Below are 13837 nucleotides of genomic sequence, written 5' to 3'. Positions count from 1 at the left end.
TTCCTAGGTCTACCTTAAATTTCTGTCCTCCTGCTTTCTTTTTTCTTTTTTCATTTGGAAAGCTCTAACTGCCTGGTCCTAGGGAGTCCTGGTTCCCAAGTCCCAAGGTGGGGGCGGAGCCCAGCACGGCCCCGCCCCGTCTGCCCGCAGCCACCCCTCCCCGGGCCAGCCCGCCAGCCCGCCCCGCCAGCCAGCGCCGGCTCCTCCGCAGTGCTTTCAGTGCTTTGAGCTGGGAGCCTGGGCGGCGGCGGCGCTCGACTTTCGGGGAGCCCGGCGGCTCTGGAAAGCTCACTCCTCAGCTCTCACCCGCTCCCTGCCGCGGAACCCTTGCAGCCATGAGGGAACAGCTGAAAGGGTAAGTGGAGTGTGGCCCCGGTTCCCTTCGATCGCCGCAATCGGAGCACTTGTAGCACTAAGCCCAGGGACGAGCTAAGGAAGCCAAAACTTGGACTGGCTCTGTAGCTGGACCCTGGCGGCGGCGGCGGCGGCGGCGGCGTCGAGGAACCTCTCCCGCAGATCCTGGCGGCGCCGCTGCAGGTGCGCCCCCGGGGTTACCACCCTAGCGCTGGCTCTCGGGGCACCCTCTTCCCGGGTGTTGGGACAGACTCAGAAATAAAAGGTTGATGTTTTCGCCCCGGTGCCGGGGGTGGGGGGGGCACAGAGCGAGCGAGTGAGCGGTCCTCACCAGGAGTTAGGGGCCAAGAGAGCTTTTAGCTCCTTTCTGGGCTGCCCGTGTGGACGTGAGCCAGACCGGTTGTTCGGAAATCCGCGCTCGGCCTCGCAGGAGGAAGGGGCGCGAGCGGCATTCCCTTCCATTGCATGGCAAGTGCCAAAAGGTCAACTTTCTGCCTGATTTCTTCCGTGGATTCCAACTGACATTTCCCGTGCTGGGTTTTCTCCAGTGCTTAGTGCATCCCTCCAGACTTGGAGAAATCAGGAAAGAAAATCCAACTAAAGCTTAGAAGTCAAGGATTTGACCGAGAGAATATTCAATGTTTTTTTGTTGTTGTTTGTTTGTTTTTGTTTGTTTGTTGGGTTAGTTGATTACTTGGGCTTCTTTTGCTTTTGGGGTTTCAGAGTGCAGTCATTTGTGTGTGTGTGGGGGTGTCCTCTTGTTTCTCCTGGTGTCTCTCGTCTTCAAGCAAAGTTTGCCATTCGCAATCTTTTAGGGCAATGAAAAGGGCAGGACACTTTGCTTATCTCAGTTAAATTGGAAGTTAAGTGTGCAGCTGAAATTGAAGGGGTTTCATTGCCTGAGGGAAGCCTAGTATTAATTATAACACCATGAAAAAAAAATCCACCCATCCGATGGAAAAATAAAACACCAGAGTTTGAAGTGAAATCTACATTCTTATTCCACCAATAAACTCTTCCTCTTCCTGGTCCCCATGGTACTTCATCCCTGCCAGCCTCTCCTTGTCACTCTCATCATCCTTTCTTTTTCTGCTAGACTTTTTTTATTTCCTGTTTCTACCCTTTTCCGGAGGAGACAGTTGCTCTCAGAGAAGAGAGAGGAGCAAATGCAACAACATGGTTAGAGGAAAGGTCCCTGACCCCTCATCACCATGGAATTGGTTTTAGTCATCATTGTTTGATCTTGGATTGGACACGACCCTGAAGTGAAATTGCTTTGGCCAAAGTTGAGGGTGGCTGGGAAGTAAGGCTTGAAAAGCAAATAGAGCAGAGGACTAGCAACAGCTGCAACAGCCGCAGAGACAGTCATCTTTGCCCTGGCTTGAGTCAAACAGAATAAAATGCTAAATATCTTAGGGAACAAGAAACGAGGAAACTAGAAATAGGATTTCTGATGCCTCATTTAACACTCAGCTCAGCTTCATGCCCTCCCCACAGTAGCAGAAACTTAGAAATATATTTTCCCATCCCACCCTGCTACTATTCCAGCAATGCCAGCCAAGTTCAACAATTGAGTATGCAAAATGCCAAGGTTCCTCTAGAAAAAGTGCCATCCCCACATTAAAGAAAAATCATTTGTGGGGGGAAGGGAGAATCAGGGGGCTCCAGATTATATTGGAAGCCAAAGTAATCCTCTGCAAATCACAAGAGAATGCTACCTTTTTATATCAATACATTGTGATTCGTTTCCTCCATGGAAAGTAGTGAAAAGAATATGCACAGATACTATATATTTATACATATATATTATGTGATATATATATATGTATTGAAAGGCAACTCTTTCGAATATTTCAACACCAAACAACAGAGGTGGCAGAAGAAATTTTATTTAAATTAGGCAAATGCCATTTTCTCAGGGAAAGCAGAGATACTTGTTACTTTTCACAAGTGGTTAATGTTTGTTTTTAACAACTAAAAAACCAGTTCCAATAAGTCTGATTATTCCAACACTGACAGCAAGAAATGCTCTAGGGTAGTTAAAATAACCTTGCACACTACTTGAAACTAAAGAAGGTGAGAGAAAATTTAAATTGTATGGTAGGAAATTAGGTCAGCCCTATGCTCTGTAGAGTAATGCTTTAATTTCTTGTTATTGACAAGTAGGTGTTGCTGAGGTCTTTTGTCATAGTCAGTGATTTTATATTTTAATTTGCATCATGGTCCCAGAAGAAAAAAAAAGAAATTATTGTGGTTTGTACAAATACAAAAAGGGGGGGTGGGTGGGAATCAGCTTGAAAGACTGCTCAAAGAAGCATATTTGATGCCAGGCTTTGGAATCACAAGGGCCAAAATCAATAACATTTTTTTCAAGATTTGAAGAGCCTTTTAAGGATTATTTATGAAGCCAATGTCTGTGTTAATGTACATACGGAATTGTGATCTGTGTTGGATATCATTGTTTTGGAGAATTCTGAACAAAGATGTACCCTCTACCGGGTGAACAGGTTTCAGAATTTGCCTTCTGGTTGCAAATGGTATAGGAAGAGTGTATTTCCAACGTGAAAGTAAAATGCACAGCATATTTTTCCATATTGTCTGCATATTCCAGGTTAATGTGAGCTGTCTGTCACGGAGTTATGGAGTTACTGAGAATTTTCTACAGTTTTGGAAAACAGGCACAGAATAAGAAGTACAGCTATAATACCAGAATTGATCCTACCATCCACCAATCAGTTTGTCTTGAAAGTTAGAATATAGATATGATTTGTTCAGATTTTTGCTTATCAGCCAGCTAGATTCATCTTTCCTGTATATTTGGGGGGTTCAGTATGTCCCAGTAGGGCTTCAGATTCACCACAGGTGAAATTTCCCACATCCAGTGAAATGAATATTTGCCTCGTCCAACAATTTGAACTCCTTTAAGCTATGCTGCCAAACATTTTTAGTACTAAATGGCTAAACATCTATTTTTTTTTCTAGTTTTTGGATTAGTCACACCCTTTTCTGATTTCCACTATGTCACTTCTGTCCTTTAGTGGAGGTTTGCAGTTGAAGTGAAGCTACTTGTTTTGCATTGCTTAAAAAGAAAAGGATTGTGTATTGGAGGGTACAAACATAGGGTGTGGGTAGGCTTTTGGAAGTAATTGACTAGTTCATGTACCTGAATTATTTAAATTCTTCAGAATCCAGGTATTGGGAAAATAGTACCTAATCTTAGCCCTTAAGTAAGGGATAGGATTGGGGCTGATGATTTCATCTTCTAGTAAAGAAAATTAAGGCATTATTGAAGACTGATGTATTAAAGAATAATTTCTAAGCTGGGCATCCTTGGCTCAGGCCTGGAGTCCTAGCTACTCAGGAAGCTGAGATCTGAGGATTGAGGTTGGAAGCCAAGCCCAGGCATAAAAGTCTGTGAGCATTTCATCTCCACTGAAAAACTGGAAGTGGGGTTGTTGCTTAAGTGGTAGGACACTAGCATTGAGTGAAAAACCTGAGGGAAAGAGCCCAGGCCCCGAGTTCAAGTCTCAGTGCTAATGCACACATACAAAAAATAATTTCTAAAATGTTATAAAGGTGGAAATGTAGACGTGTTGGCAGACATGAGATGTTTTTTCAGACAAGGGGAATCTCAAACAATCATTGTGTGAGATTCTCCTGTCCATTGTGTACATTACTGCTCAGTCCTTTTAGAATTACATTTGGTACAAGTTTGTTTCATTCCCAAGTTCCTCTGATTTGAAGTCCATTTCACATGGTATCTTTTCTGGGTGGTTTTCTGTCCCTGTAGAGTCAGGTTTATTAGCTCATCCAGTTCTCTGCAGAGCTGTTGTAGACTCTATAGTCCTACAAATGTCCTAGAGAGAGGGCATTGTTAGTACACACCATGTCTGCTAAGGGCCTATCTATAGGGGGGCAGGTGCCCTTTTCTTTCTTTTCTTCCTGATGTTCACATCTGCCTGGAATGACAGGAGGCCTGAATTTAGGGTGGCCTCACTCGTGTATGGAATTAGTGCATACAGTCAATTTTCCAAGCTCAAAAACATCCGAGAACCAGCAACACTTCTTCCATAAAGCTGCAACTGCAGCCTTCTTGTGCTGTGCATATAAAGTACCAGTCCTGCCCCCCCCCTTCTCCAGATCCTAAACCGGTTTGGTCATGGGGTTTTGTAAACCCCCTAAAGCATGGAGCACATCTCTTGCTCTTTTTACCTGTGAAGACTTCCATGTCACTTGGTTACATAAGCTCAACTGATAACCCCTGTTGGCATTCCTCAAATTCAGATTTTCTCTTTGGAGAAGTAAAACAGAAATGAATATATTTGGAAGAGAGGGAGACAGCCTTTCCCAAGTGAATATTTTCTTGCAAATTGATTTCAGTAGCCTTGACCATTCAATCACTGAAGGGTAAATATCACAGGGATGGTCTTTGAAGTGGTATGGTCTGGGTAATTTCCATATGTCCTTATGAGATTTACGATTATATTTATGAAACTAACTTTAAGTGTCTCTTTGCTTTTTACGTATTTTTCTAAGGCAAGGATAATACACAGGGAGTGTAGCTTTTATTCTCTAGGAAGGTTTTTCTTTTTCTTTTTAAGGTTTGACTAACTGCAGTTAGGTCCACATCAATACTGTAATCAACTCATAAAAGGTTTGCTTTTAATGGCTGGTAATTTGGGAACCACATGATAATAAAAATGAGCCCATATTGAGTATCAAAAGGTGCCCAGTCAATTAATCCTTTATCTAAATTAATCCTTTACCTTTTGCTCAAGTGAGGCGGCCTCTCCCAAATTTCATAGCCAGAGCCCTAACATTTTTTAAATGGACAGATCTAATGTTGTTTTTTTTCAAACTCCTTTTTTGTGTGTAATACCTCCCTTTGTGCTTTCTAATTCCCTGGAAATATCCAAATTTAAGCTATTTCTCCTCTCTCCATTTCCACTCCCCCCAAGATATTATGAATAGGCTCAGCACATGACTACTGAAATATTGTTCCAAGCTGCATTTTACTTATCAAAGCCCGTCATGTAATCCCTGAAAACTGGAAATATGATGCTATGGTGGTTTATGTAAAGGGCCAAAGTAAGGAAAAGTATATGTAGTTATCTTTCCTGGATTAATTCTTGTAATTGAATGAGGAACAAAGGTGTTTTGTTCCTTTCCCTTTTGTGATAGGAGCTGATAGCTGGCAAACATACTTCAAGAAATGGAGGAGAACTGTGAATGATTCATTCAGGTCCAAGTAAATATAGGGAGAAGTGGAGTGTTGTATAGAGTACTGAGTCAAAAAGACATTCTAAAAATAATGGAGAGAGGGAAGATATGATATATTAGTTGAGGGCAGTAGATACTTTAAGTTGAAATGAAATACAGGTGTCACAGATAGGCAATCTGGATATAGAGAAGAAAGAACAATGGAAAAAATAGACTGGGAAGGCAAATGAGAAGCTAGATAATTTATAGTTATGGAACTGTTGTCTGAAATCTCTTTTTGACAGATTGAATAACAATCAGTTGTCAATGTCCTTTCTGTATGTTCCATAATTGGACAGATGAGGGAATCTTGATCTTCAGTTATTGATCTTATAATGAGATCAATTTATTATAACTGAAGTGCAATCAATTTATGGGTGCAGAAAACAAATATTCTAGAACAAAATGATGCTCATATTGCTTTTCCCTTTGAAAATGAAAGCAGGGGCCTCTCTGCTTGCAAGATAAATAGTCTTCACTATTCTATGGAAGTCCTTGGAAGTAAAGATGCCGAATGATTCAAAAGTAAACCATTTTTCTTCCTTCCCCCCCCCCACTGCCCATTGTAAATTCTAAAATGCCTCTTTATGTTTTGTGTTTTAGCCATGAGACGCAAACAACTTGCTGGGACCATCCCAAAATGACAGAGCTCTACCAGTCTTTAGGTAAGGACATGACCATGTTTCCATGCAATTAAGTGACAGATGACATTCAATATAGTTTGTAGTGTACAAATCATTTGTTGTATAAATACATCACTAGGTTGTTTCAAGGCTGAAATCAATGGCACTATCTGGTAAAAATTGACAATCAGCTTGCTTTTTCTTTAGTGATTTCTTAAAAATAACTTTAAGAATTTGACTGATTGCTAAAAATTCAACATATCTAAAGGTCCTTGTTGTACTAGCGGCTGCCTGAAAGGTTAGAAAAACATTTGCAATTTATAGCAGGCCTTTTTTTTCTTACAAAGAAAGAAAACTGTTTCAAGTTATTCTTATTGATTTCTTCTGTGTGAAACCAAGATGACAGTTCTGCCGGACCACAAATGTTGTGTAAAGGTATTTTCTGCCATTTTTCTGGTGTTCACAATTCCCAAGGCCTGTCACATTGTGATCATTTAAATGATAGCTCCACCATGGCTTGCTTGGTGTTTGTGTGAGAATCTGCTACGGTTTTCTCCTCATAACTTGGAATTTTTTGGACAGGCACATAGCATACAAATAAGAGGAAGACACCAATCTCTTTAACACTCGATAGCTCATTCTGCCATTTAGCTTTGTAGGGATTAATCTGCAATGAATTCTCTGCAGTTTTTATATTGCTATTTTGTTTGTTTTTTTTTTTTTTGGTCCAGTCGTGGGCCTGAACTCTGGGCCTGGGAACTGTCCCTCAGCTCTTCAGCTCAAAGCTAGCGCTCTACCACTTGAGCCACAGTGCCACTTCCGCTTTTTTCTTTTTGCTTATGTGGTGCTGAGGAATCGAACCCAGGGCCTCGAGCATGCAAGGCAAGCGCTCTACCACTGAGCCACCTTCCCATCCCCTGCTATTTTGTTTTAATTAAAAAATGGCACTACTTCACTACTTTAAAGTATGCATTTTTGTGGGTGGATATATGTTTATATACTAATGCCCACAACATGATCTCTCGGTTTAAAGCTAATGTGATAAAGGCCAAGGGAATTGAAATGCTTAACCATAAATTTCATGTGTGTGTGTGTGTGTGTGTGTGTGTGTGTGTGTGTCTATTACCTCTTTTCTATTAGTAGGTGCTCATTGATTAAGGAATTGCAGCCATGGGACACTAAGGAAACTGTTAGTAAAAACAAAAAATCATTTTGTTAAACATTTTTCCTAATTATAAATTATATAAATTTCTTTTAGAAACCCTGGAAAATGCAAATATAAATTATGAAAAAGAGAAAAGAGTCAGTTATAATTCTAGTAGCCAGTATAACCAATACATTTCCAGTAATATGTCATTTCAGTTTAGCAGTGTGACAACTTTTAAAACTTTAGATCAGATAATCTCCAAGTACTATATTTTCAGCCCCTGCAGAATTTTTACTTTATATTACTGGACTGTTGATTCTCCAGTTGGCAAATTTGAATGCTTATATTTTGACAAATGAGAGAATGAAGTCTTAGGAAATACATAGCAGCTGTGCGGGGCCAGCTGATGTTTCTAACCCAGCATTCTCAGAACATCTGATTTTTCAAGAAGGAACTAGAAATCTGTCATCAAAGAACTGATTTAAACACTGTGCTTCCTGACTGTAACCTGAGGTTTACACAGGTTACCCATAACTTTTTCTCCACTTCTAGTTGGTATGATGTCAAGTTATGATATTGTAATTATCTTTTCAAGACAAGATCTTGCTATGTAGCCCAGGCTAATTTTAACTTCGTAATCGTTTTGTCCATGCTGTCTTTACAGTGGTCACCATACCTGGCTTATAATTTACCTTTAAAGTCATTATTATAGAATTAACATTTGTTAATTCTTAAGCTTAAAAATATAAATAAGCTAACAAAATAGAAGTAAAGGAAAGCCATCTAGTCAGTGTCTTTAAAAATTTCCTTAAAGAAATTCTTGGATTAGGGATGTAATTTAGTGGTAGAACATTTGTCTGACATTTTCAAGGCCCTGGGTTCCATTGTTAGCACCCCCCCACACACACATAATTTCTTTCTCTATGTACATTTAAATTTTAAGCATTATAATAACATATTTTTCCACTTAAAAGCAATGTACTATGGCCATATTTCCATTCGATTGCATATTGTTTCCTGCCACTTACTTTTAATTAGCCTATAACGAGAAATTATAAACATGGTTAAAGAACAAATTACATATTATCATATAGATGTCTATATCTGCAGCAAGAATTAAATACACATGTAATTATCAAATTTGTAAACTTCTCAGTAGTTTGAGTAGAGTGGTAAACTCAAAGCTAGGAATCTGCCATAGCTTTTGATTTTGGGCAAACGCCATTTTGGAATGTAATGGACTTTTATAGTTACAGGGGATTATACAGCTCCTATTGCAAACTCTCTTTATTAAATCAACTTTATTGATGTATAATTTGCATATAATAAACAGAGGCATGTAAATAAATGTATGATCAATTTCAAACTCCTTTGAAATTCTGTTTCTTTTTAGCCTAATAGCAAATATCTTGGCAAATGAACTAAATATTAAAATTGGCTTTTTAGCTTTTAGAACTGAAATTCCCAGTATGTTTCTTCCAATTAAATATTGATTGGACTAATTTTAATCCAAAATTTTAGTTATGGACTAATATTTTTCCTCCCTCCTTTCCTTTCCTTCCTTCCTTCCTTCCTTCCTTCCTTCCTCCCTCCCTCCCTCCCTCCCTCCCTCTCTCTCTCTCTCTCTCTCTCTCTCTCTCTCTCTCCTTTTTGTGTGTCAATCCTGGGGGCTTGAACTCTGGCCCTGGGCTCTATCTCTGAGTGTTTGTTTTTTTGTTTTACTCAAGGTTAGCACTCTACCATTTAACCCACAGCTCCACTTCTGGTTTGTTTTTTTGCTTTTTGTTTTTTTCTGTAGTTAGTTAGAAATGAGAATATCATGGACTTGCTTCAAACAGAGATTCTCAGATCTCAACCCCTTGAGTAGCTAGGATTACAGGAGTGAACCATTGGTGCCCAGCAGGCTTATCTTTTCTTCTTTGAATGGTGTCCCTTTAGGTCCAAGTTGCTGTTTTGAGCTTGCTGAAGTGGTTAGAAGTCTTCAGAAGCAGTCAGTTCATAAAGCTGTATTAGGCACTGGTATGTCAAGTATTTTAGCTCACATCTAGCTTGCTTTTTTTTGCAATAAAAGTAATAGAGTTGTTGAATGCTTGTAATCCTAGCTAATCCATAGGTTGAGATCTGTGGATCATAGTTTGAAGCTAGCAGGAACAGGAAATCTCTTAAGACTTTTATCTCCTATTAACCAGCAAAATGCTGGAGGTGGAGATGTGGCTCAAGTGGTAGAGCGATCTCCTTGATTGAAAAAGTCAAGTGGGAGCACAAAGGCCTTGAGTTCAAGTGGCCATGAGTTCAAGGCCCAATACCAGCACCAAAAAGTATAAAGATTCATTTGAGGTTATTCCCAATGGCATAATATGGCTTTTTAGAGTAGATTCTTTTAAACCAAATGTTAGTAATATTGATGTTTTCTCCTAAGTTTTAGGATATGTATGTGTATAAAAATTTCCAACTTATAAAATATTGTTAGGCTCCCACACAGTGCAATTACAATAAAGAAATAATTTAAATGCCTCCAATAGCAATCTGGCAGTCATTGGGAATTTGAGACTAGTAACTTTATATAACGTTAACAATGTTGCAAAAAAATGTCTTGGATTTTTACTGGGAAATTATGAGCTCATTTGAATGCATTTTTTGAGCATTTTTCTGTGATTACACATATTAGTTATAGAATAGTGATGGAGGGATGGACAATAGTAGAGTAAATGAGATGAGATATAAAACACAAAGGATCCCATATCTCTTTTTGATTGGCCTTGGTATCTAGTATCTTTATCTTTTTTTGTTTTTGTCTTAGGGCTGGAACTCAGGGCCTGAATGCTATTCCTGAAATTGTTTGCCTAAGGCTAGCAATCTACCACTTTGAGCCAAAGCACCACTTCCAGTTTCTTTCTCTTTAAAAAGAAGAAACTGCATAAAAATATTTGAGAAATTTTGTTTTTCTCTTACTTTGGCCTGAAGGAAGACAGACTATTTCCCTGAACTTGGTGGGATCATATCTTTCCAAGAGAGACATTTTGGCCTGATTTTTCAGATAAGTGGATTTCTAAAAGTTTAATCATTCCTGTTTTTTTTTTAAATGCATGTTCCAGGAAAACAAAAGTCAGGGAAAGATCATGCCATTCATTTTCTACAAGCTGTTATCCCTTTGGGAAGCTTTTGAGATATTTTCTTGTGGAAAATATCCCATTCAGTTGTTGAGAGGGTGTGTTCTTCCTGGTTTTGGAAAAGTAATTATATATTGCATTTGTATAGTGAATTTCAGGTTGCTATTAGCATTTTTTCCAAATGTAAAAGCCTGTTATTCTAATAGATTATCTTGGCAATTTAAAACCTAAAGCTCTGAGGAAACATAAAGGAGAATGATGGGAGGTAGTGAGTCAATGAAGGTACATTGCATGCATGTATGAAAATGTCACAACACGGCTGGATGTAGCTTAGTGGTGGAGTGCTTGCCTAGCATGAATGAAACCTTGGGTTTGATTCCTCAGTATCATGTAAACCAAAAAAAAAAAAAAAACAGAAGTGGAACTGTGCCTCAAGTGGTAGAGTAGTAACCTTGAGCAAGAGAAGCTCAGGGACAGTGCCCAGGCCCTGAGTTCGAGCCCCAGGACTGGCAAAGAAAAAAGAAAGAAAAGAAAATGTCACAACAAACACCCTCCTCCTTGTAAAACTAATGTATGCTAATACAAAAATGCTGGCACACACCCCACCCTTAAAGCTCCCTATGGCCAAAAAATACATATACAAATGCACTAGGTATTAGATGGTAGTGTACTCGAAATTTAAAATGCAAGGTTGTTGAAAGCCTGTCCTTTTCTCACAATTGACATTTAATTTCATTGCTGAAATTGTAAGAAAATATTTTCAAACATTTCCCCTCTCATGTAATAGGTACCACTTAAAATATTTTTAAAATATTTCATAGTTGGCCTTACTGGGAGGTATTTTAATGCTAAACACTAAAACCTGTGTACTGCCCTCAGCATGTTTTCCTAAAAAATACAGTATGAGTTATTTTGCATTAATGATGCCATCAATACAGTAGAGGAACAGCAGTGTACAGGAGACACATCAGTAAAATTAGGATAATATGAAGATAGAATCACTAAGGTTCAGAAAGTTAATTGACTCTATTTCAAACAGTTTAGTAATATCTAGATAGCATGTCTTGATATTACTTAATCCTTTTCCTTCACTGAGTCCTTGGAACCACCAGTGTTTTCTCACTGAGTATTAGGTTCTCTTCGTTTCCTGAAATAATCCAAGGATCTAGCATGTATTTTCTGTTGCCCAAGTTTTGAAACCCACTATCCAGAACGGTGCTCACTTGAATGGTAGGAAAGGCTTTAATGGCCAGAAATACTTATGGATGTTTTAGGAATTCTTACCTTGAGAGCGAGAGAGAACAATTTTAAGATAAAGAGTTAGGAACATTGCCATAGAAATCCCTGTATCTTATCAGTTTCCTCAGGAGGAAGGAATATTGTAAATGTTTGCACACTTTCCTTCTCTTTTGGTAGACTTTCTACATTCCATTAAGTATTCCCACCTGAGGATGCTCTTAGATTAGAAACTGCAGGATTCTGAATGGCTATGAATTCCTTTTATATTAGGCCCCTGTACCAATGCTTTTCTCAGCATATTTTGTAAACCAAACTGTTCTCCACCACATTTTTCAATTTTTAGGTTTCCTAGGCTCTTGTGTCCAGTTCTTTCACTGCTTCTAAGGTTTAAAAACTCAACCTTTAGTTTTTCTATTAACCTAATAGATTGAATTTGTAAGGCTATGTAGATTCACACCCACCCTTTCCTGTGACCTTGGACTGTTCTTTTAGTTTCTCCTGGTCTTAAACTTTCTGGTATACCAAGTTGGGCTTTAGTCTGCCATCTCTAAATGTCTGGTTTTCACTTAACTCCTAGCTTTACTAAAGCTTGGTTGTGGAAGTGGCGCTGTAGCTCAAGTGGTAGAGCGCTCACCTTGAGCTGAAGAGCTGAGGGACAGCGCCCAGGCCCAGAGTTCAAGCCCCACGACCGACCAAAAAAAAAAAAGTCAGAATTACTAAAGCTTGGTTGTATGAATGCTATTGGCATAACCATCCAATTTCTTTGTCATCATCAGCCTGGAGGATATGAATAATAGGATAATCATATTTATAATAATTATACTCTGATTGATGTAGCACTTTACACTTTTCAGAAATGACCATATTTAATATTTATACAGCTGTAATCCAACTGGCATTTCTACCAATAACTGGGTTTTCTAGCAATTTCTTTTAAGGATGTTTTGTCTTATTCTGCAGTATACTTGCTGTTTTTGATTTGGAAAATAATGCTATCATGTCAGTGGATGGAACAATTGGTTTTCCTATTTGGACTTGGGCTGGTTGAGTCCTATGACTTGATTTGAAATACTCACACTGATGTATGGGTAGAAGATAAGTGACCAAATCCAGAATACACATTTTATGGCTCCCAGTTCACTGTTCTCAAAGGAATGAATATCCATTACCCATAGCATGATTTATAAAACTGCTTTATCAGCATAATTAAGCTATGGAATCCCAAATGACATTTCTTTATCACGTAGCTGACAAAGTTAGCACTGGAGATTTACTCAGATTTACAAAATAGAATATATAAGAAATTAAAGCTGTTAAAAATATTCTTTCTTTACTGCTGTTGCCCTAACAAAAGAAAAAAAAAGAAATAATTAGCCCTTTCAGCATCGATTACGAAATTAATTTGCCCCATTTGTAAAATACAAATGGAATTTCCAAATCAAAATTTATGGCATCTTAATGGAAAATTCTATTATAACATTTTTACTTGTTCAAATAACTTGATTTAGAGCTACTAATTGAAGATTATAAACAGATACTTCAGATTTGCATTTCCTAAAACTTATTTTAGAAGGAAACTCAAGAAAGAATGGTCTCCAAAATTTTGACTGGCTTACAGTTTATAAGAGCTGCCAAGTTGGAGCTTAGTTGATCCAAGTAAGAGGAACATTAAGGTTACACCTGCAGCTGGGAGAAAAGTGCTTGATGTGTACAATTTTATGTAGCTGGGTCTGCAAAAGATGATTTTTGCACATGGAGAGAAGGCATCTAACAGACGTGTTTGCTGGTACTCAGACATTTCCAATATTTCTTTTTTAAGCACACAAGTCTGATTACCTCTGTGTCTCTTGGGAGCTGCAATTTTACTGGAAAGAGATGTAGAACAGTCAGAACACTCATCTAAAATGGATAGTGAGTTTTAAAGTCCATGCCCTCTTCAGTAGTAATAAAAAGACCTAAATATATTCTGAAAGACTCTTGTTTGACATAGTGGATGAATCATTAGCTTATTTAAGAATTGATGATATTCAGTGATGGTGTTTTTGAATTTGCCATTCCAATGTCTTGATTGCTTGCATAAATACCTCCAGGGAAGTCCTTTCGCC

At 38.6% G+C, this 13837-nt stretch overlaps 1 protein-coding gene across 4 annotated transcripts in view; it reads left to right on the top strand.

The window, feature by feature from the left end:
• The first annotated feature begins 224 nt into the window (after positions 1 to 224).
• Dmd (dystrophin) overlaps positions 225 to 13837 on the top strand; it is a 139211-nt gene continuing 125598 nt past the window's right edge. For all 4 annotated transcript variants that reach the window (XM_013026520.1, XM_013026519.1, XM_013026521.1 and 1 more), the window contains exons 1-2: positions 225 to 355; positions 6217 to 6278. In XM_013026520.1, the coding sequence (XP_012881974.1) occupies positions 336 to 355; positions 6217 to 6278 (82 nt within the window). In that variant the 5' untranslated portion in view covers positions 225 to 335. The remainder of the gene's footprint in view (positions 356 to 6216; positions 6279 to 13837) is intronic.

Source organism: Dipodomys ordii, unplaced genomic scaffold (genome assembly GCF_000151885.1).
Source record: "Dipodomys ordii isolate 6190 unplaced genomic scaffold, Dord_2.0 Scaffold94, whole genome shotgun sequence".
Lineage (NCBI taxonomy): Eukaryota > Metazoa > Chordata > Mammalia > Rodentia > Heteromyidae > Dipodomys > Dipodomys ordii.
The sequence above is the reverse complement of the archived record's forward strand: the minus strand, read 5'-3'. Positions and strand labels throughout refer to the sequence as shown.